We start from the raw sequence: 23,979 nt of genomic DNA, 5'->3' as shown, positions 1-23,979 counted from the left end.
GAAGCATCAGAAGTACTTTTAACAAAGTGGCCCCAAGGCATGCAGTATTTTACCATACAAAGATTGAGCCATAACCAAGAACACTCTTATTCTATTATAGATCTCCGAAGACTTTAGGTACGGACTGAGGATACAGATTCATTGATGAAGTCCTTACTGTGCAAGGTTAAGTACCTGATTTGACAAAGCTCATATTAAAAAAAAAAGCCAGGAGTGGTGGCATGTCCTTGAAATTCCCAAACTGAGGCTGCAGAAACAGGCGCATCCCCAGGGCCTCACCTTCTTGACAAGCTTTAGGTCAATGAGAGAACCTTTCTCAGCAGCAGCAACAACAGGTAGACAAAGACGAACCAAACAGATGAAAAAGAAAACAGTAGTTGGTCCCGAAGGATTGACATTCTGAGTTTTCAATGACCTCCAAATTTATAGTTTACACACACACACACACACACACACACACACACACAGAGACATCTACACATTCATGTGCATCTGTGCATGCACATGAACACATAAACACAAGATTATAGAAATGAAAATCCTTTTGTCTTTCTAAAACATATTTCTAAATATTTCTTGTATTTCTCGCTGTGTGTCTATGTGTCTGTCTGTGCCTATATGTAAGCCACATATATGTGGTACATAAAAGGGACAGACAAGGGTGTTGGATTCCCTCAAGCTGAGTTGTATTGCCCCCTGGCATGGGTGCTGGGAACTGAACTCTGGTCCTCTAAAAGAACAGCATGTACTCTTAACCTCTGAGCCATCTTTCCAGTACTCCTTTATATCTCTAATAATTTTTTAAAGTTAGGTGTGTGTGGTGGTGCCTTTAATTCAGCACTCTGGAGGCAAAGAATCAGATCTCTGTGAGTTCAAGACCAGCGTGGTCTACATAGAGAATTCTAGGTCAGCTAGGTCTACATAGTGAGATGCTGTTAAAAATATTTATTGTACGTATATAGTCTTTGAGAACTTGATGCATGTTCCCAATGAAGGCAAGCAATGTATTTTGAACATACACCACCCACTTCAGCTTCTTCCAGAATCTACTTTTCTCCCTCTCAATTTCATATTCTCTTCTGTATATTTTTCTTTATGGCTCACTGAGTCCATTTAGAGCTGCAAATACATACTTGACTATAAGGTCATCTATTGGAATATGGACAATCAAAGAGCACGCCATTGAAGAAAGCTAACCCCACCCTATCAGTCAACAAATTCCAATAGTTCTTCTCAGTTAGGGCCAGGGCCCCTTCATCAACTAAGCTAGAATGTTGATCGGCTTGATCATGTGTAAGTCTTCCATAGGCATTCACAGCTACTAGAAACTCTTGAGTGAATGGTCCCGTCGTGTTCAGAAGACATTATTTCACACAAGTCCTCTCTATGCCCTGGTTCTTAACATCTTTCCGCCCCCTCTTCCATGATGTTCCCTGAGACTTGGGAGAAGGGTTAATATAGAAGTCCTGTTGAGGCTGAGCTTCCATTGTCACCTTGTCTCTACACTTTAACTAGTAATGAGCATCCGTTCGCTGCTCCCCACTATGACAAGAAACAGCTCCAGTGAAGGTGAGCGCTTCACTAGTCTGTAGTTAGAAGGATGGATATTTTGAAGGCAATATGATACTATGTCCATTTAGCAAAATAATCGTGTTTGACTCTCCTCTCGGACGTATGACCTCCGTAGCCATGAGTTAGTGGCCAGGTTTGCAGTACCCGGTTTGCATTTCTTCCTTCGGAGTAGTCTTTAAATTGGATCAGGAACCTGCTGGTTACCTCTGTAAAATTCATGCTGCTTTCGCACAAATGGGCATGAGATATGAAAAATTTTCTAAATTGACATAAGAAGTCACAATGTGAGTACATACCAGTTTGATGGCATTTCCATTATTTTTTGGGGGGAGAAGAGACTCTGAAAAAGGTTTGTCACGTGTTAAGCCTGTCACCACGTGATAAATTCTATCCATGGCTTCTCTGTGCAGGAATCTTTAGTTGTTGAGGAACGTCGAGAACACTAAAACTGAGAAGATGAGAATTCTGTGGATTTTATGGCTATTGTCATCATGTGTGTATTTAGGTGTCTTATTTAAGCCAGGGTTTCACTGTTTTGTTCAGCTGACCTAAAACTTAGAATCCTCCTGCCTCAGCTTTCCAAGTTTGGGGATTATAGGTTTGCAGCATCACAGCTTGGGGAATAAAATGGTGCTGAAAATCTGGCCAGTGGTTCTTAGAGAACCGGACAGTCACCGAGCTCCACACCTACACCTTTCTGATGAATACTGGCTATGGTCTTCTCATTGTCTTCCCTTTTTACAAAGAGGACGCAAGATATTCCCTTTTGGGGAAGCTTTATCAACAAAGTTAACCTAAGAAGTACGTATTTTTTTTCTCCTTATGAAATTAATTTGGCTCTTTTGGCATTATTTTTGAGGTGTACAGCATCTTGGCAACTACTTTGGTTTGAAACTATGTGATTTTTTTTTTTTTAGAAAAGCACGTTTCAGAATGTTTAATTCAGCGATACAAAAGCACTAATGAAATATGCATGTATGAATTTTATATCATATTAGTTCCCTCTTTCTTAAAATCTGAATAAAAGCCAAACATCTGGATTATGTTTAAAAAGCCTGAATTTCCAATTTCCAGAGAGAGCCGATCTATTTTGACACTGCACACTTAGCCTTAACATTTACAGTGTGCTATTAACATTACTTGCAATTGTAGAAAAAAAAATTCAAGATTTAAACAAACTTGGTGCCTCCAAATGCTAAAAATATATCTATATTTCAACTGACTGCTGCTGTACCAGCCAGGCACATCCATAGTTTAGGCTTCATCAGCATTTCCATTATAAATACTTACACTGAGCAAGCCTGTAATTCTGATATAAAGATGTGGGGTAATAAGCTCTGACATAGAAATTCTCCTGTTGTACATTAAGACAACAAACAGCAGTTCATCTGACACTTAACCTTGAGACACTATTCATTAATTTAGTGTTTCCTAAAAACCCTAACCTTTGAAAATATTCCATCATTACCCAAAGAAAACACAATAACCATCATCCTCTGGAAGCTTTTTCTTCAAGTCTATACTACCAATAACCAATAATCAATAACCAGCGTCTGCTTTTGTAGATAGTTGAGGACAGCTCAAGTTGAGTATTTAGGATGAGAGAGCGGGGAAGCAACTAAGGCTATACTGGTTGCCTTTTCTTTGCTGTCAGGGCTTATGTAGTAGAATCTGGTGAGTAAATCAAGTTTTAGAGAGAGGATATCTACACAAAAACTCAGTGTGGATTACGTAGGACTGTGGCGTGTTTGAGGTTTGGCAGTAGTTACGTCTCGAGTGGGGTTTAACTTATCATAGTTGAAATTTTGATGTGTTTGTTACAGAAAAAGGTAAAATTCTTTCACAACATCTAAAAGACAGCTATAGTCTGCGAATTTCATTTTAAAGTCTTCTTTTGTTTGACTTAAGAAAATGCAATAACATTGTAGTCAGTTACACAAAAATAAATGTTTGAGGTGTCTGTTGGTGAGGGGACAGAAAACAAAGGAACCTATACTCTAAGGATCTCTGAAAAAGAAAAGCTGGGTTTGTCATACTAATTCCTGCTCCTCACGTCTTCCCATCCTACACTGCACACTAAAAGATATTACATACTCGTATAAACTGTTCTTACTGCGTGCTGACATGACATCCCACCAGCTCCTATATAGTTCGTCAAAATGAAACCTTAATTAGAGAGGTTGTGGCATGTTGTGGCCATGACCCACATCCTCACTGAAGTGTGCTCGAAGCAGAGGAAGCCAATCGAGATGTGTAGATTTGCAGCGTATACAGCGTAACCATGGATTCACGGCTTAACACAGATTGCCCTGCACCATGCTGCTGGGTTACACATTTGTTAGATATATACTGGAGAAAGTAGACGGAAGGAAAAGTTTGAGAGTCTCTGTATGTGTGTGTGTGTGTGTGTGTCTGTCTGTCTGTCTGTCCCCACATGTGTGAATTTGTACAAATGTGATCAGCATTAAACACCTCACTGAAATACAGGCTAGCGATACAAATGTTATAGTCAAAATCCCTCTGATACCTATTTATCAGGTAAAAGAACCGGACAGCTTTCATTCGGCGATTCCTTCTTATGGCAGGGCGAACGGAAGATGGCTGTACAAGTTTGGATTCATTTGCTCTTTCTTTGCCCTCTCAGACTGCAGAACTTCTTTCCATGTGGTTGTGTTTCTTCTCCACTGCCCTCCCAGGTTTGCTTCCATTGCAGCCTGATTATTTTCAATCCTGTTCCAACAAGGGGCAATTTCTTAGTTGGCCGTTTGGGTCTTGGCTTTTCTTCTACCCAGAACGACGTGATAGTTACGCAGAGCTCATGAGTGCTGGTGCAGATGAACTCAGTTTCTAAAACAGAGGAAGCTGAGATTCCGTCTGCAAGCCAAGCTTCTTCACAACCCCGCGAACTTCTCAGCCAGCTAGACTTCTGCTCTTGACCTAGACTTCTGATGACCCAAAAGTCACCTGCTGCTGTCTATGCCTTATCTCTTTAGGCTTCAGACTTGGACCTCCAGTGGAACCTTTATAGATCAGACGCAACAAATTATTTTCCGTGTATAAGGTCCTCAGTGCTGTTTGCAGTGAGTCCGTCTTTTCTACCCTGAGCTCTCGTTCCACTCTACCCTCAATGACCCATTGCTCTTTCAGGGGCTTTCCACTGGGGAGGCTCAGATCTTCTCAATTCCTTTAGATGTCTCCCTTGGGTATTCAATACAGTGGCTCAGTCTTTGTCTCTGTCCAGCCCCAAATGGTTATTTGTTTGTTTTTAGTATTGAACCTGAAGGCAAGTGAAAGCCTTGTCCCTTCCGTTCCTACCAAGTTTTAGTCTCTGTCTTTTGGTGAGGCTAAGGTGGACTGAAGGGTGGCTAATAACTCTGTCATGCTTGACAGTTGTCATTTCTCCTCAGATTTAATCATTATGCCAGCATCTCTATTCCTTTCCAAGTCTAATATTCTCTTCTGAAACAGACAGCATGAAGTGGTCCCCCGTGGATTCAGATCCAAGACACAGACATTGTTTGGTGTGTATATTAAAAGTTTCGATGTAACATACAAATTATGAAATTTTTACATAAACAGATGTACTCCTGGCCTCACTTAAAACAACATATTTAATGGTCCCGAAGCCATATTGAAGCCACATTTCCATGTGGGGGTAGTTGGCATAACTTTAGGATGGGGCAGATGCTAGCGCATCCACCACAGAGCACATTAGCCTGTCCGTCTTCTGCTGCTGGGATCAGAGTCTAGAAATAATTACACTCGTGGGTTGTTTCGCTTTCAGTAGGAAACACAACTCTCTTTCACCACAATACTAGGAGCCGTTGGAACATGAACAAGAGAAGGAGGTGGACTCTGACCTTACTTCTGACATTCCCTTCCAGGCAGCAGGGTCTGAGAGCCAGCCATGGGTAGCTTGTGAGAGCCAGAGAGAAATTCATGAATTTTGCCAACATTAATAATCATTGATAACTCAGGATCTACCCCAATGGGAATATTTATACTAGAGAGACCAACAGACTTATAAATCTGTACTGTCTGTTCTTCGAGAATCAGTTAATTAGCTTATAATACCCATAGGTGTTTGTATGATCGCTGAGCTAAATAGTTTATTATTTTATCAGTTAATAAGATCAGTATGACCTGGCAAACTGATCAATATGTCCTTATTAACATTTTCCTTGTTTATGTTGCTAAAATATTGAGGACGACTGGACAGAGCAAGAGGGTGACAAGTAGGCACCGTGATCTTCACAGCCCGCATTCCACAGGTTCTTTGCCAAGTCCCCTACCTTGGTGCTCCTACGCACCCGAATCTCTCTGCCCACTTCTCACTAATGAAAGCCTAATGGAAGTACATCTATCTAATCCATGAATTTACCCCCTTGCTGTAGGGATTGAAGTCATTAGATTCTGGGTGTTTGTTGCTAGAAATGTAATCATGTTTAAAATCTGGCTGGCAGTGTGGTGAAGAACTGGCTGGGGTTGCTACAAACTTGCATTGAGAAAGTGAAAGGAGCGAACTCCTACACAAGCTGACAATTAAGATTCCCATAGACACAGTGAGCTAGCCAGCTCCTGTAGGGGAACCAGAGCCAAAGCCGTTCTGAGCACTCCCAACAGACAAAATTCAAATACAGTCAAATCAGAACTAAATGCATCAGCTGAAACTGAAGTTTGGCTTATCAAATCCAGATCAAAAGCATGAAATAGAAAGCATGTTGGATATTTCTTCCTTAAATTCCTCTATTTTTTATTATTGGCACTGGAGGGGAAAAAGAAAAAAAAAAACCACATTAAAACCTCCTGACTGAATTACTGTCCTAAACCAATAGATCCATGGGGCTTGTTTAGCTAAAAGCCACAACAGACTTTGTAATGCAATGATGTAATCTTGGCTTTGTGTCATTTATATTCAACCTAAAAAAAAATTTTTTTTTCCTGAATAGACAGGCTGACAACAATATTGTTCAGTGTGGGTTTTTATTTGGATTCTTTCCAAATGGTTCACATGCCTTCACAGCAACACATCATGCTCCCCCCCTCCCTTGTGAATTCTAAAGTTTCCCCCTTTTCCTAGCTTTCTATTTTTCTTTTAATGTCTCAGTTATGTTTGTAAAACTAACCAGCTCCACCACAAAATTAGGATGTATCTTGCAGAGAGCATGCATTTTAGTTTTTGCATATTTTTCCGGAGGTCATGTCAAGGTTAGTTTGAATTCCATCCTACATTAAGGCTTCTTTCACAGCTATTTAGCTCGGCAGCCTACTCCCCGCTGGGGTCTGCCCCTTGGGCACGTCAAAGCTTCAGGCCTGACAAATCACACACAGATGAAGCTGTACAGGTTTTTTAAACAGTTTGATCGGTAACTTTTTTCTTTCTTTCTTTTTCGCTATCCTTCATAGTAAGATTCTTTCTCCCTTTGAATTAGCATTTCAGGAGCGGAGGGTTTCTGTTTGAGACAGTTCGCTTTTGCATGAGAGTTGTCAAAGTAGCAGTGGCACTTAGTACAGTAAGATGGACTAATAGCCTCTTTTCTGGTCACCAAGGCTGCGGACGTACAGGCAAGCTCTTAACTAGCAAGACTGTAATTGCGTTGCCGAAACCTACTTGTGGTGGGAAGGTTATTGTTGGACTATCACAGATTTCTCTGAGATCAGAAAATAAAAATATATCCAGTTTATAACCTGTTAGGAGTTGCGCCTAGAGATGTCTCTCAGTTGGTTCCTACTGTGCGCTGGTCATTATTTTAGCAAATTGTGCTATTTAGCAAATTAATACCTCCCATTCCTGTTTAATTGATGGACTTAAAGTGCTTCTCTGATAATAAGTGTATCAGTAAACAGTGTCTCCTCTACCCCTGAAGTAGATCACAAATTTAGAAAATCAGCGTATTGTCCATATTTGTAGGAATTGAAAAATATTGACCACAAAATTGTTAAATCAGCGGAGGAAATGGCGTGCTGCCTGAGGCAGCCTTCCTGGCAGTGCCAAGCCGACAGGGACAGGTTCTGTAGCTTCCCCGTTCCCACTGCAGAATGGAGTTTGCTTGCTTTTGGTTTTGGTTTTTAATAAGCCATATAGGCCCATATAGGCGTTTCATTATATTTTCACTTAGGAATACAGACACCTCCTGAAGGTTTTTAGCTGTAGATGAAGCTAAACACTGGCCCAGAAGAGGGGGGAGCAATATTTAACTGTTGCTCAGCAGGAAAAGTACCCAAGGAAGGTCCTATGAAAGGTTGCCTGATTGAAACTAATTAAAGACAGGTCTAAATAAGAAAAGAAAGGAGGAAAGGGATCAAAGGGATTCTATTAGGTGTCACCAGGCCGTTTGGGGGGCATTTTCTTTAATTTTTATAATTTTGTTCTAGGAAAGCACTAAATCCCGAAAATGACCCCTCCTGCTCGAGGGCCGTTATTTCTGCAGTGGCTCAATGTCAACAGGCAAACGTGTTGCAGAAACCATCTCGGCGCTGGCGCATTAGCACGTCGTGGTGAAAAGAGGGGCTTGTGCTTTTCACGCGGTGCGTTTCAGCCTTCAATTAATGTGAAAGCACTACAATGCCTGTGCAACTTCTCCTGCCTAGTGGTGCGCCATTTATCATCGCGGTTTTACATTGACCTTGACACCCACTTCATTAGAATAAAGATTGTCTACCATTTAGGTTACATTGTTCCTCCGCACAGAGACCCCATGCAAATTTCTGTTCGGATAGAAGCTCTGCGAGGCTGTCAGAGGTCATCTGCATTAAATGATTGCAGCTATTTTCCAACCGCTTCTTTTCATTCGACTCAATTCAGGCTAGGAGGATCAATCAACTTCTCTGCCTGGAACAGTAGGACTGCTGGGAATATAACTGTTTTTGGTAGTAGTGGATATGCCCTAAACAGTGTTAAATATTTAATATAAACTCATTAAAGGCCATGCAAAGGCTCGAGAAAGATGCCATATTTGTGGAAATATCAAAGAGGACAGAAAACCCACTTGATAAATAAATAGACTAACAATTATCATTTTTTATGATTTCAGAAATCACAATATTTCTTAGGCTCAGTGACTTCTTTCCTATAGCTATTTTTTTTTCACCCTGGATGTGGGTTAGAAAGAGGGGAAGTTGGGAGACCTGATATTCTTATTCAGAATTTTCCATAAGATTAACATGAACAGTTTTCATTTATTGGTGCTTCTGTCTTTACTCGGTAACAGTAAATTCTGTCCTGACTATATTTGTTTTAAAACACATAGATATTCCTTATGTAAAAGAAAAAATGATTGGAGAAGTAAGTTGCCTGGTCTCCCACTTAAGTTTCCTGAGTGATATAATTGGAATTAAATTATTAATGGGAGATACTTTTAAAAAGATTGTTTTATGATCTTCTATTAGGGAATTTGCAATTCATTTTAATATTTGTAGTTTGATTTATATTAAAGATAATGCAATCTATGTTCAATTAACAATACATGGCCAATGTAATGTGATTTCCAGATCATGCAAATGGAATAAGCTAGAAGGTGGGGGGGGGACTCAATTCTTAACCTCAGATGTAATTTGCTGTGTGAGTTCTGGCAATTTTAAATGACATTGCACTTTTTAATTTTTCCAAAGGCTCAGCAGCAAATTTATCCCAATCAAGAAAACCTATTATTAATTTACAAGGACAATTGTAGGAGTCTTTATAATTTCTTTGTGCAATTATTCGCCATAAATTCTAATGGTAAGATACAAACAGTTTGCAAGAAGTAACCACTATCGCTCATCTTGCGCTTGGACTCTCTTCTTGAATCTTGAACATCCCCTCTAAGTGTTGGTGATGCTGGCCCCTTGTGAAGCATCACAGAGTCTGTGAGATGCTGGATGCTGGCGGTCTAAAAGAGGGCAGCCCAAGAGCCGCTGCAGAGGCAGCATTGGCCTCTACCAACACAGCTGAGCTGTGGACCTGGTCTTTCCTAAGAAAGATTCTTTGTTCACCAGTGAATAGCATTAGGCATGGACTAGCTGAGGGGCCACACTGAAGTCTCAAATGAGGAGGGCAAACACTAGCTAGAGAATACAGTGTGAGAGTCACAGACATGTCCTTGCATTTGTGTGCAAAATACGTATTTTTACATATTATTTTGTGGTCGTTGGGTTGGGTGTGCTCCTTGCGTACACTTTCTGATTGATAAACTAAGATATATTTTGCCATTTTCTTGTGTTTTCCTTTTCTGCCTGTTGTAGGGCAGGGGAGATAATCACCACAAATCTATAGGTATTTGCGATATTAATTTGCATGGGTAAAGATTCAAATGTGTCGTTTTTATAACTAGATAATTGTCCCTGTCTTAACTCTTCGTCACATAAAGTCAACTGATGCCCGGTTCAGAACGACACCTTGCATGGCACTCAGACCCGGAGGACTCAGAATTGGACAGCCATATTCTTTAATCAGAAAATTGTTTGCTTTAATTCTTGTGTTTCTTGTGGCCAAAGCTTCACTCTCCGTTTAGCAATGTCTGGTCCCTTTTCAGCATGAACACCAGAAGCACCACACAAAAGTCTTACAAAGAATGTCTTAATCTCTCTGTGTGCTTTTAGGGCATTATTTTGAATTCCATCATGCTGCCTTTTTTCTCCCCTCTTCTGAAGTTTTATTACAACAGCAGAATTCCCAGGGAGCTTTGGGGGCAAGGTTCACATAATGTAGCCCTGAAGTTTTGCTAGGTGGGAGCCACCCCCCCCCCCCCCCCCAGTCCTAGCTATCTTTTGGCGATCTTTCTCTTTCAAAAAGATTCGCCGGGTAGAGTCTTTTACAGCATCAGCTGCATCTGGCTTATTTTTATTATTATTTTTTATTTACTAGACATTGAGTATCTACTCCTTTTCAGGATGCTTTCTTTCTCTGACCTCACCGTGACAAGGCATCTTGTTCTTTAACATTGAGGGAGGCAGAAAAATGCTTGAGTTTCTCAATGTGTGCCTTCTATACCAGTTTCAAAATGGCTTATTCTTCTGGTTTCCATGGTGACAATTAACACTGTTTCAAGGCATTGTTCCACTCTCCATTTGGGCAGAATTTTCGGTGTGATTTTTAACAAAAAAAAAAAAAGAAAAAAGAAAAAAAAAGAAAAGGAAAATGAAAGAAAAAAAGAAAAGAAGAAAGAAAAAAAAAGAAGAAGAAAGGAAAAGGGGGAAAGATCTTAGGGGATGGGGGGAAGCCTGGCGTGAGTGTCAAAAAAAGTTATCTCAATCAAGTCTGTATTTGTTACTAGATGTATTTATTTCATAAATCCCTGGTTTTACTGGCTTTGTTTTATAATTTAGTGTTAGCATTTGTGCTTTTAAAATATAAACTATAAATCAGAATGTCAATTTTAATTCTTAGCTAAGACAATGGACTACTAGTAACTCTGTATTTTCTTTAACTTTTCTTTTATACCCAAAGAAATAGCTTCTAGGGCACTAGTAGCCTGTGTCTCTAATTTAGATCATTCACAAATCTATTAAGAGGATTCATTAGACCAAATTGAATTGGCCAAGCAAATACACTTAATAATGTAAATATGCTCTTTGAATGGAGTATATTTTATTTTTGACTAGACAGCAGGTGCTGTGGGAAGTCAAATACTGGCTGCTTATTTACCTCAGCACTCAGGAAAAGCCAGCTGACTTTAACGTTGCTAATCTCGTTTTTGACTATTGAAACCTGGCCTGTGTGATAGCATCCCCAGACTGTGGAACATAATGGGGCAGCTTCTGCTCTTTTGCTGCTGTGGGTGAAATGAATATGAAGATTAAATTATCGTTTCACCGCAGGATAGAGTAGCCCACTTGATAGCAGAGCAAGAGTTGATGGAGCTGATGGTTGATTCTCCCCCATCTAATGCTTCTGAAAAGATGCTAACGAGAGAAGAGCAAGTGTATCGAGAAGTAAACAGAAACACAACACTCCTGACATCATTATGCACACAGCCTTGAGGCCTTCAATCATATCAGAGTCAACCTTCCCAGCATCTCAAAACACAAATACTTTCACCTTAAATTACAGGGCATTCCAGTTCTCTCCATTCATTCACAGGACAATATATCTAACAATTAGCTAGGTTTTCTTAGCTTTTAGAGTTTGAAGGCATTGCCTATCGATCACTTTTCCATTGGGCTGTTGATGCAGTAGGCTATCCAGTGACAAGGAGAGCATGCATAATAACAAGGATTTTTAAATCTCATAACCATCGGAGTAGCTATTGCCCTAACTACTCATTACCACATTTCATAGGATAAAAATATTTCACTATGTCTAAAATCAAACTCATTACTTTTTTGTATTTTCATTATCACAAGGTTTTATTTTCCATGAGATGATCTAAACTGCCCTCCCCCACTTCTTACTAACTTGTGATGGAAGAGATATTCAAAGCTGGAAAAGACAGAGGGTGAATTTGCCACAAGAAAAGTCAATAAACAGTGGAAGCCACTCCCAGAAGGCACCACTGGAAGACTCTCTCTGTTGATTAATACACATGACATAAGGAAAGATTTGAATAATAGTCCTCTGCCTGGCTGAAATAAGCACACCCCCCACCCCCCGCCACACTCTGTCAGTCTTACCTAATTAGTTATGTAAATCTTACATGGGAATCTGATTGCATAAAGCCTCTCCACCAGTCATCACTCTGACAAATAACATACCACGGAGGTTTCTGGAATACTTGTTGAGTGTTGAGTTGAGAAGACCTGAGTGGACAGTGTGTTCTCTGTAACGGCGTAACAGGATCCCAGTAATTGTCTGCAGTTAGATATGCAATCAGAACTCCCCATGTTTCGCAGTCCAGATTCGGAAAGCAGTCTCCAGCAACCCTTGATTTTCTCCAATATGCATATTCATGTAATTTTGGGTACTCTGACACCCTGATCAACATTCATTAATAGTATAAAATGCTTTAAATCACCTCACTGAAAACATTTTGTTCTTTGATCCGCAAACGCCTAACATTTGGAGAAGTTTACAAAATACAGATGATGTGCGTGTTTAGTGCAAAGGGAAGATTCAAACACGAAACTAAAAGCATGCGAACAGACGCACACGAATGCTGAAGATCTAGCACCGGAAACGGTGATCACATCTTTTCATTCAAACTAATTCCAGTCCTAGTTTAGTGGAGTTTTACACAAGGTTTTTTCGAGGGCACTAAAAACCATCCAAGTGCTTGGAGGTGTTGTGAACCTGAAGATTGACAATGCTTTGCCCACACAGACATTGTCCTTGTTAGATCTAATGATGGTCTTTACATGGGACAGTCACGCTCACGGAGGGGAAGGAGCAATGCTACCGTCGGGTTCCCTCACCTGACGTGGTTGCTTCAACGACAGGCATTTTTGGAAATAGGCATTAAATTGTAAAATACATTTAATATTTTCCCCATAACCTAATTGTTACACTCAGTATATTTTGGTGCACACCTTCCCACACATACATATGACAGTTATCATATGTATCATATGAATAGTTATAGCTATTCATAAGGCGTTCTGACTATGAACTTTTCCAAATACAGGTGTTTGAAGAACACCACCATAAAACTCTTTGGCCATTGTCTCCAGGAAACATCTCTTAAGAGACTCAGTTGGCAGTTTGCTAGAATATAGTGCGAATTGGTGGGACCAGGAAAGCTCAGTAATCAGCTGAGAAGCTCAGGGCAGTTGATGGTAATCGATAAGCAATTGTAGATCTATAGCTAGCCCAAAGAACTAGCTTGCTTGCTCCCTCTTTAGATGGGCCTTTTCTCTTTAGCTCTCACAGAGCTTTTAAATAAAAGCAAAGCAAAATAATAATTGAGACTTTAGGGACCTTAAAGGTAATAAGCCACATAAGTCTTAAGGATAATGTTTTTCTTTCAAAGATAATGTTATTTGTTTTCTTTTTGTACAAAAAGTCTAAGTGTATGAGAGACTAAGCACCATTTCTTACCTTTCATGACTCACAGCCAAAGATAGGCGTCGTTTGTGGTACACACATTTCCGTCTATCAATTACCTTCATTTGAAAAGTGCCTCTCCTTGAAGAAGAAAGGGTCACGTCCCAGGAGAGTGATTGATAGCCTTGTTTCATGAAGAAAAGAAATACTTGAACTTCTCCAAGAGAGATCTGCTGAGAGTCCAGTGAGAGGGGTAGCTCTGGCAAACCCTCCCAGGACCAGCATTTTCTTATTTACTATATTTTAAGTAAATAACATAAAATGTGTGTGAAAACTTAGTTTAAAAAGACAAAAATCTTTGAAGCCAAGAACACAGCCAGAAGTGTCTGTGAGGCCTGTGTGGTCATGTTTGGAGTATCTTCAGCCGTATTACTGCCTCACCCAAGATGAGCAGGCTTCACCTCCCAGTAAATTTTCTTGAAAACAAAACCTTATATCCCCATAAAGCAGTGTAAATTCTGCTCAAAGGCTTTGCTGAGAGCACCTACGTCCCCTAATGATTTACCCCGGGTTGTCGTTTCAGCGGTACAGCGTGGAAATGTCTATCAGGCACCCGAAAAAGACAGAGCTACTGAGCAAGGTTGAAGCTTTGGGGAAAGGTGGCGTCTCTCTACCGAATGATCTCCTGGAAAAAGTGGATTCAATTAATGAAAAATGGGAGCTACTTGGGGTATTTGCATTTTTATTACTGTTTGTAGGTTATGTGTACATTTTTTTGTGTGGTGAAGTACTCTATCTGTCTGATTTCTAATTTGAGGCACAAATATCTCTCTCTTTCAATTCACTCCTTACATTTCAAACAAGCTACTCATGTTATTATGGGGAAAACATTGCTTTTCCTCTTAGGTTTTTTTTTTTTAAATTTATTCTGAGCTGTCTCCTCTCAGATTTTTAATAATTTTGGTTCTTTAATACATAAAAAAGTAAGTAAAATATGCCGTGTCTTATGGGTATGCAGCAAGTCAATCTAATACAGTATATCTGATATACACTGGCTGTCATGCTTGGATGAATGCTAACAGAATTTGTTCTGAAAGTACATGTTAGAGGCATCCACTGTTTAACTGTTCCGTGTAGCCTTAAAGCGAATAGTGGAGTTGCCACTGTAGCTTTCGGGTCAGACTAAAACTACCAAATCAAATGTGCCTCAATTTTCAGGGCACTTTAATAGTAGTAGTAGTAGTAATAATAGTAATAATAAAAGTTTCATGTAGTTCCCAGTCAAAGAAACACAAGAATCTGGCAAAAAGGCAATATAGGCATTCTGCTACCCCGAGGCCGCCCTGTCCTCTCGTTGGGTTGCAGAGGAGAGAGAAGTTAGCCTGTAGGTGCCCATCAGCTTCTCTCCGAAATTGCCTTCACTTCAAATCAAGGGTAAGTGAAATTTGCCAATTACCTAAGTGATGAGTTCTAGTAACTACTATGGGTGGTGTCAGTCACAGAGCATACGTTTTCAAGCCCTCTGTTTTTCTGCCTCTTTAATTTTTTTTTAAAGAAATAATACTCTAGAAGTATTTTGAATTAGGAGCTCTCCATGTGCCGTGATGACTTGGAGTCATGCCAGTGTTCCGTTTAGGCCATGCGTGATCTAAGTGATTAAAAATTTGCACAGTTAAGCCCTTGTTTCTCATCTAAATTCTCTGCACTCTACAGTTGTTCAAAATAACTTACAAATGTTAAAAATTCTTGCTCTCACTTCTTATGACCTTGTCTTTTAGTGATAACTAATGTTATTAGCCTTAAAATATGGAGGCTTAAACCAGCACCCACAAAATTCTACGCCCTCGTTGCTCTCAGGAGAAATGTGATCACTCTATGATATTTTCCAAAGGTTGTTTACAAAACAGAGAAGAATGGCAACTTTATTGGCTTCAGAGATAAAGCAATAAGCCCTCAGCACTGCATTTAAATGTATCGTTCCTAATGTGATAAATAACAGTGCTCCCTTAGAAAACTGTTTCAAGTGTGTCGTGAATATCAATCCCTCACCCCAAATTTTGAAATTGTCCTTGCATTGAAGACAGAGTATTTAATTAGTCTCCGGGAGTCGGCTGTCAGTCAGGCAGTCGCCATTTGGACACTATATCACTCAAACACTGTACAGTTTTGCAGTAATTTGGGGAGAGTAGGCTGGAGAGATGGGCTTGATAAAGCCGGAGCCACACCGACATCAGTAGGCACCCCGCTTTAATTGGCATGATTACATTTTAATTGGCATGAAAAAAAATTAAAGACAAGGATTTGAAGTTCTAACAATAGTAAAATAGAGGGATATGGTTTTTAATATTTCTTTCATCTAAGGTGAGCAGTGGAATGAAAATACATCAGAATGAAATGTCAGTGGTGCGTACAGTTTAATCTGTGAAATTTTGTCCCCTGTGCTGCATATTACGCTGTCTCAATTGCATATTAAACAACGCTATCAAGGCAGGCATTGGCAGCTGCTGCGCTGACACAAATTGTGAATTAAATGAAATTGATGTCCTCTGTCGTATATTTATGAAGACGGACCATTCTCTGAAGTATTCTGTTTATAAAGAATTTATGATTGCAAACTGTTCCAGAACAAAAAAGTGGCAATAAATTCCTTTTTGTGACCCTAGCCTCCAAGGGCATTGATTTCACCTCCTGCTGTTACTTTTGTTACGGCATAAAAACAATAGCTAAATCTGGATTCCACCGAGGGCCTTCAAATTATCAATATTTGCACCATGAAAATGCAAGGGTGTTGCCACAAAAGGCGATTCTTCTGTCGTGAGCTCCTAAAGCTACTATTTCCAGAACACAGTGGAGCAGATGAATGTTTGTTGACTTAATTTTATTTGTGTTTTAAAGCGTATTTTTCTAGCTTTAATTTATCATTATAGATTAAATCCTATTGATTATGTAAAGAGTGTTTCTACCAAAGGGAAAGAAAGGAAAACCAGCTCGCAAAACACCTCTATGCCATAGTGCTTAGTCTCCATGAGCTCATCAATGGCACAGCGAATTGAGCGTGGCTTTCACATAGCTATTAAATTATCTGCATCCAAAAAGCCAAACAGGAAGAACCATGGGGCTGAAGCACTCCAAGTCATGAGAAACTGACAACAACTGAACCCCAGAATACCTTCTTAAGTGTCCTCTTTCATTTTATTTGGGGAATCATACCTCACAGAAGAATAAAAAAAGGAACTTAATTCTCTGTACTCCTGGCCTCTGTACACCAATTCACTGATTCAGGCTTCTGTCTCTTGAACACTTTATGTAAGACATCTTTTCACTGTAGAACTTTGGCCATGAGACTTCAGATGAATTTTTGTTCATGATGGTGTTGACTTGGACTGAAGCCCTTTCCCGGGAAAGGCATGTCTAAGGAATGAAGGTGCCTGTGCATCTGTTGATAGTGGGACTAATAAGCAAGCCCCAAAGACGCCAGCAAGCACATCAGAACCGAATGTCAGTCATGAGGTGGAAGGGGTCACTGTGCACGGTCTTGTGTTATCTCCTGCAATCTATTTTTTGACTTGTCAGCTCACCTATTTTTATTTTGGTTTGTTTTTCTTCTTACTTTTAATCTGATGCATTAGAAAACCCTAAGAGAGAAGATACAGGATCCAGCGGCAGGGCAGGGTGCATCAGGCCCACGTGACCTGCTGTCTCCAGAGAGTGGAAGCCTGGTAAGGCAGCTGGAGGTCAGGATCAAAGAACTGAAGAGGTGGCTAAGAGATACGGAGCTTCTCATCTTCAATTCCTGTCTGAGACAAGAGAAGGAAGGAATGAGTGCCGAGAAACAACTCCAATACTTTAAGGTAATAATAATAATAAAAAAGGAACAATCAAAGTTGATTGAAAGCTTTCTTTATGAGAGAGATGAAATATTTATCAAGCATGTAACATGTTGTTCTCATGCATCTGTATATGGCTAGACCCTTTAAATGCTTCCTGGAATTTACCCGCTTCTTATGCCAACCTCTCTATGTGTCAAAGAGGAACATCAAACATATCAGATACACACTGTACAGAGGGCGTCTGTGCCGGCTGTGTGCGTGCGTGCAAAGTCTCTTAGAAGAGGACTTTGACAAATTAAAAGCAGATCAGCAAACATGGAAGATTACTGGGAACTCTAAAAGATCTAGGTATTCCATACATAGCTTAACAGACTGTACTACCATAAGTTGATATGGTAAAAGCACATAAATTTTACATATAAAAAAGTCAGCTATACACAGAAGAAAGAAAGAGATCCCACATTATGGGTGTGTCCCAATGCTGCTTATTCTTGAAGCAGGATCATATTGCTTATGTCCTATGGAGAAACACTCTCCAAGTTTGATTCTGTTCTTTACTTGGTATCAATTGGATTGAGGTTTAAAGAGCTTTAAAAATATATATATTTGTGGTGCATGCGTGTGTGTATGTGTATGGTTGCATGAACCCTCACATGCTGTAGCTTAGAGAATGACTTCCATCAGTTGGTTCTTTCCTTCTACCGTGTATGTTTGAGGAACTGAACTTGGTCTCAGGCTTGTGGCAAGCGCCTTGACCCACTGAACTATCCTCCTGGCTCATGGAATGCAATTTAACATTTGAATGTTTTACCTCATTGCCCAAAGAGGCCGTACTTCCAGAACAGGCCAGTGAAACAGTGACTATATGACCTTGGACTGGTCAGTCTGAGGCTTTGGGGCTATGGAGGGAATTAGTATGCCGGGTACCTTATAGCATGGGAGATCTTAAAAAGGAAGAAACAAACAACCACAAAGGAAAGGACATTCGGGATCCAACAAATACTTTTTCTCAAAGCCTTCTAGGGTCATGTTTTATCACCTGATGTCATCTAGGTATCTATGTACTCACCACACATTTTTTTCTCATCTTACTCTCTGCTTTAACATAAGAAGGGTACCCTCAAAGGCATTTTCCCATAACCTGCCCGTATCACACCCACACAAATTATTTTAAACAAATCATTCATCTTCTGCCCTTACATTGAGATGTCCAAATGATCGGCTCGTGACACTCAAGCCCCCTACAGAGAGGAGTCCTCAGGCTGTGCCTCTATGTTGTTAGAACATAGTAAACATTGTAGATCATCTGGACCACTACAAGGGTAGGTGGGGTAAAAAAAAAAAAAAGTAAACTTCCGTTGTATCTGTATTGCAGCTTTACTGAACTTACTAGTGTCCCCAGTTTTAGGATTAGATCATATTCCCGTCCCATTAATTGTTTGACATGGTCATGTTTCTTACATGATTCCTTGATCTCCCTCTCCATATAAAATGGGCTTTTAATAGCATTTATTTTGCAATTACATATATAGGTTATTATTTTTGCTTTATATAGTGGGTGCATTCATGCAACATAGAAATCTCTTAACATTGTAAGCCCCAACATGGAGGCAACAGCGAGTTTGCAATCACAAACATTTGTCAGACTACCTACTTAGTCGTCCCAGGTCTTAAACATTAATATAGTATGTATTTGGAATCAAGTGTTTTGAAGAAAACACACTATCATTATAGAGGGAAGCATCACGTTTGCTATGGCTCTCAAGAAATCGTAGCTTTGATGCCTAGCTTTATGCAGGATCATTTTCAGCTAGGCCTAAGTAACAAATTCTAAAGTAAGAGAGAAATGTGGCGAGGGAGAATGAGAAGGAGAAAAGGAGGAGAGAGAAGGAGGGGAGAAAGGAAGTGGAGGTCAACACTAGGAAGAGGGCTTAGGACTTCAGGTCACTGGGTGGTACCTATTAGTCTTTCACGGAAGCTAGGCTTCCCGGCTCTAGATAGTAAGGCAAGGTCACTACGTAGATAACCTCACTCGGTGTTTGCTTAGTACCTACAAACAGCAGAGAACTGGTGTTTCAGTGCAGCGGGGACCATCATGTACCTTTCCCACTTTATTTCTCTTTTTTAAAGATGGATCTTGACAGTATTTTTAAGTGCCACTATCCATTAAGTTATCTGTTTATATTCCAGTCTTCTTAGTAATTTTAAAATTCTGTAATTGCAGCAAAGAATATCCTACCCTAAAGAAAAGATTTTTAAAAATAACCAATAATGTAAGCCTAATCATGTGACTCCTGTCCTTGCCCTGTCCCCTGCCTTGCTCCACTAAGACAATCAGGCTCACAAGCCCAATATTCATTATCGGATGCTTCCTATAGTTAAATTGAATTCCTTAATGTTAGTTGCTCTTCATTTCATTACAAAGATATCCATGCTGTAAGCTAGCCTTTAGGGCTTCCTGTTTCATTCACGGTAGTAATGCAAAGATCATTCACAATGTTGGCTGTGGCAATAATATCCTTCCTATGAAAACTCGGCTTCTCCACTCTGAATATGTAAATATATCTCACTTAATCCTAATAGCAGCGCTATGAATTAGCTATGAGGATCTTGATTTGGGTTCTATAAATCAGAGGCAAAGGGAAGTTAAGTTTTGTGTGTCCAAAGTCATCTTTAATGAGTAGTAGCATTATATTGGGATGCAGGACTGCCTGGCTCTAATGATCGTTGGATGGATGACTATGTAAAACTGATATTAACTGATATTTCCTAAGTGTCCTTCAATATCAGTTAAAGGAAAGGCAGGGCAGAAGGACATTTCCTTGTTTCTCCAATGTCGATTTGTCAGTTACTCTCTTCAGTTTTTCAGCCCAAATCCACAGCTTTAGCGATGGTAGATGGGATGTGTACGTACGTCAAGGTCGGGTCTCCATTGTACTTTCACGAGTGTCCTTTGTGTGTGCTATCTGCTCAGCTAAAACTCGCCAAGCCCTTGGAGACGGTGGATCCCTGAAACACTTCTTTTTCTACTTGTTTCTCTTTCTGGTGCTAGGATCAGCACACTTCTTGTGTGTGTTAGCTGACTAGCTGCTGGCCCACTAAGCTGTGTTCCCAGCCCCAAAGCCGGCCCTTAGGAGCTTGAGCAGATAGGTGTGGGAGATCTGACAGAACGCCCTCTTGTTCTTGTTTTCCTTTAAAGAAAAATTTATACATGTCTATTGGAGTAAATATATTTCATAGGCAAAGTTTTAATATTTATAAACTCTTTGAAAGTTATTCTCAGCACTTCTGATATAATTAATCAAGTGTCCCGTGCCTTACCAGATTCATTGGTAGACTAGAACCAAGAGTCTGTAATTTACTATAAAAATGTAATTGTGTTTATGATGTCTCAAAAATCACAATTTGCAACAAGCACACGGAAAATTGACCTCTTGCTTGCCAGAGTCTAAAGAAAACTTAAAACAGGTGAGGTCAGGGAGGGAGGAAGACTCTGCGTGTGGCGCTTGTACGGGCTGCGTGCTCTGCATCTCCCGCCATCACTGAGAGCTTTCCCTCAGGCCTTAGCTCCCCACCTTGTTATTCTAGGACACCACAATGCTTTAATGCTGGAGCCTCCAGTGCACGACCCAGAAGACAGGAAGGAGATGCTGGATATGAAAGAACAAGTCTGTCCCTTTGTAGACAGGACTGAATTTCCTATTCAACTTGATATGTGATAAGGAAAGAGATCAGGATTTTAATGTTTCACGGGGAAGAGCAATTATGGAATTATGTTTTTCTGTAAGGCAGTAATTGTGGTAGATGAGGGATTAGACACAGGAGAAATTCTGTACAATAAAGGGTCTAAACCCAACAGAGGGCTGCCGTGAAGGTGTGACTCCAAAGCCCTGGGATAGAAATGTGAAATTGTTGAGGACTGAGCACAGTTTAATAACAAATCAGGGGAGCTCATGTCAAGGACTTAATGAGGCCAACTGGCAAAGGGCCTTTATCACCCAAGAGTGGAGCTTCGATGCCATTGGCTAGAAGGCACTGCCTTTTAACCATGACCCTTCAGAGAGAAAGGAATATAATTACTTAATCACATGTTCCTTGTATCCCAAAACCAAATTAATTATTCTAAAGACTCTAAATTAGGAGCAAATTGTCTATTACCAGCTAAAGAAACCCACAGCATTGGCCTAGGCCCAGATCCAGACTGGGAAGGGAAGTGAGAGTAGACCCTGCCACAGAGCTGCCGCCCAGAAGGGGCAAGAACGGAGCAGACGTGGTAACCTGGACATTTGATGCTGCAGATCTGTGCAGCAACTTAGGCTTGACCGGGTGCTTTTGTGCTTGCTACTGATTACCTTCTTACGTGTGCACTTCCTTACCTTTATGAATGAAGAACTTGCCTTGTGGGAAGTAAATGGGACTTGTTTAAATGCACACAGAGAAAACAGAGGGAGCAAAAGCAACACTCTGTGGGGGCAAACCCCAATAGTTGGCCGCTGTGTCTCTCGCTGGTCTTTCAGACAACTATGGAAACTTTCTTTTCCTCAAAACACCTTTTCATAAAAGGCTAAGTAATATGATCTCTGTCAGTCACACAACAGATGCTATGGTGCCAAAGCAGTCACACAATAATTAATAAAGCTGGAGTTGATTAAATTAATTTTAAAACTATCTACAAAATAAGTGGTGGGCTAGATTTGACCCAAAGACCTTATTTATCTGACCCTGTGTTAGACTTTAAAAAACACCAGTGGGGAAATGCTTATATCTGTATCTCTTTGAGAAACAGAAACCAGGATGGAGAGAGAGAGAAAGAGAGAGAGAGAGAGAGAGAGAGAGAGAGAGAGAGAGAGAGAGAGAGAGGAGAGGAGAGATACCCTAGTGTATAAGGACTTGAGTTCAAATCCCCACCATCTCCATAAAAGGTAGGAGGCTGTGGCTTTAGAATTCCAGAGCTAAGGGTTGGAAGACAGACAGAAGGCTTTGCTGGAACTTGCTGGCTGACAATGTCACTGAAAAAGGCAAACTCCAGGTTCAGTGAGAGACCTTTCCTCACGGGAGTAAAGCAGATGATGATAGAGCAACACAGTGAGTGTCCTCCAATGGCCTCTATACATGCATGCATATGGACGACTCTACACTACACACACACACACACACACACACACACACACACACACACCATTTCACTGTAACATCACATTATAACTACAGCTAATGCTTCTTAAATGCTTCTATGCCAAGTGACTGTTTCTAATACCAGTTTTACGTAGTTCTACAGTTGCTTGTTTAATCCTCTTCACCCTCCTGAGGCAGGTGATGGGGTTTGCTATCCCCTACTTATAGAAGAGAACACTGAGATGGGATTTATTGCTCTGCTATTCCGTAGCCTGGCTCTGAGTACTGAGTGGTCAGCCGTTGTGTTTTGAACGTGAGTTGTCCGGCAATAGCTGATAGTGATGTCTTTAGAGGCTGTAGAATCTTTGAGAGATGGGCTCTAGCTGTAGGAGGGGAGGCATCATGGAGAGGCCCTGAGGTTTGCAGCCTGGCCCACCTTCACATTCAATCTCTCTTTCTCCATCCGTCCACATGTGAGCAAGCACACCCATGGTCCTGCAGTCATAGCCTCAAGCAGCTCCTCCTAGCATGCTTACCCTGTCAAGGCAGCCTCAATCATTTAGTGTAACAGACAGTTCTTCCTTCATTGTCATCATAGAAACTTCATCCAGCAACTGATGGAAGCAGATGCAGAGATCCACAGCTAGCACTGGGCTGAGCTCCAAGAGTCCAGTTGAAGAGAGGGAGGAGCGATAATAGGAGCAAAAGGTTCAAAATCATGATGGGGAAACCCAAAGAAAGACCTGGCCTGAGCTGGTGGGAGCTCACTGACTCTGGACTGACAGCAGGGGAACCTGAATAGGCCCAAACTAGGCCCTCTGACTGTGGGTGATAGTTGTGTGGCTGGGGCGGTTTGTGGGGCCACTGGCAGTGGGGCCAGGATTTATCCCTAGTGCTTGAACTGGCATTTTGGAGCCTTTTCTCTTTGAAGGGATACCTTGCTCAGCCTAGCTATAGTGGAGAGGGCCTTGGTCCTGCCCCAAAGTGATGTGTCAGACTTTGTTGACTCCCCCCAATGGGAGCCTTGCCCTCTCTGAGGAGTGGATGGGTGTGGGGTGGGTGAAAGGTGGGGGGTGGAGTGGGAGATGGGGAGGGAGAGGGAACTAAGATTGGTAGAAAATGAGAAAAGGTTATTTTAAAAAATTAAAAAGAAGAAATAAACATAAAAATGAGGTAGAACATATAATAAAGTTATATCACTCCTGCTCTAGACTCTTGGAATCAAAGTTAGCACGCAAGAGCAATTTGATAAATGCATTTCTGTGTTCGTTGTGATGCTATTCATAATAGCTAAGTCAATGGAATTGGCTTAGATACCACCAATAGATGAACCAACAGAGAAACACACACATTCACACACATACACAATCATGCACTCACATGCACACTCACACCCCCACACACTCACATAGTCACACAGATTCATACACACACTCACACACTCATACACTCACACACATACATTATTTTTATCCATAAGGAAGAGCAAAATAATGTCATTTAAAAGAAATGCATGCAATTGGAGATCCTGTTAAGTGAACTGCACAATTATTAAAGACAAAAATC

At 40.6% G+C, this 23,979-nt stretch overlaps 1 protein-coding gene across 4 annotated transcripts in view; it reads left to right on the top strand.

The window, feature by feature from the left end:
- Akap6 (A-kinase anchoring protein 6) overlaps positions 1 to 23,979 on the top strand; it is a 423,239-nt gene that overhangs the window by 333,934 nt on the left and 65,326 nt on the right. For all 4 annotated transcript variants that reach the window (XM_048415577.3, XM_048415579.3, XM_048415578.3 and 1 more), the window contains 2 exons: positions 14,052 to 14,198; positions 17,098 to 17,319. In XM_048415577.3, the coding sequence (XP_048271534.3) occupies positions 14,052 to 14,198; positions 17,098 to 17,319 (369 nt within the window). The remainder of the gene's footprint in view (positions 1 to 14,051; positions 14,199 to 17,097; positions 17,320 to 23,979) is intronic.

Source organism: Myodes glareolus, chromosome 11 (genome assembly GCF_982192425.1).
Source record: "Myodes glareolus chromosome 11, mMyoGla1.1, whole genome shotgun sequence".
NCBI classification, from domain to species: domain Eukaryota; kingdom Metazoa; phylum Chordata; class Mammalia; order Rodentia; family Cricetidae; genus Myodes; species Myodes glareolus.
This window is presented reverse-complemented; position numbering and strand designations above follow the sequence as displayed.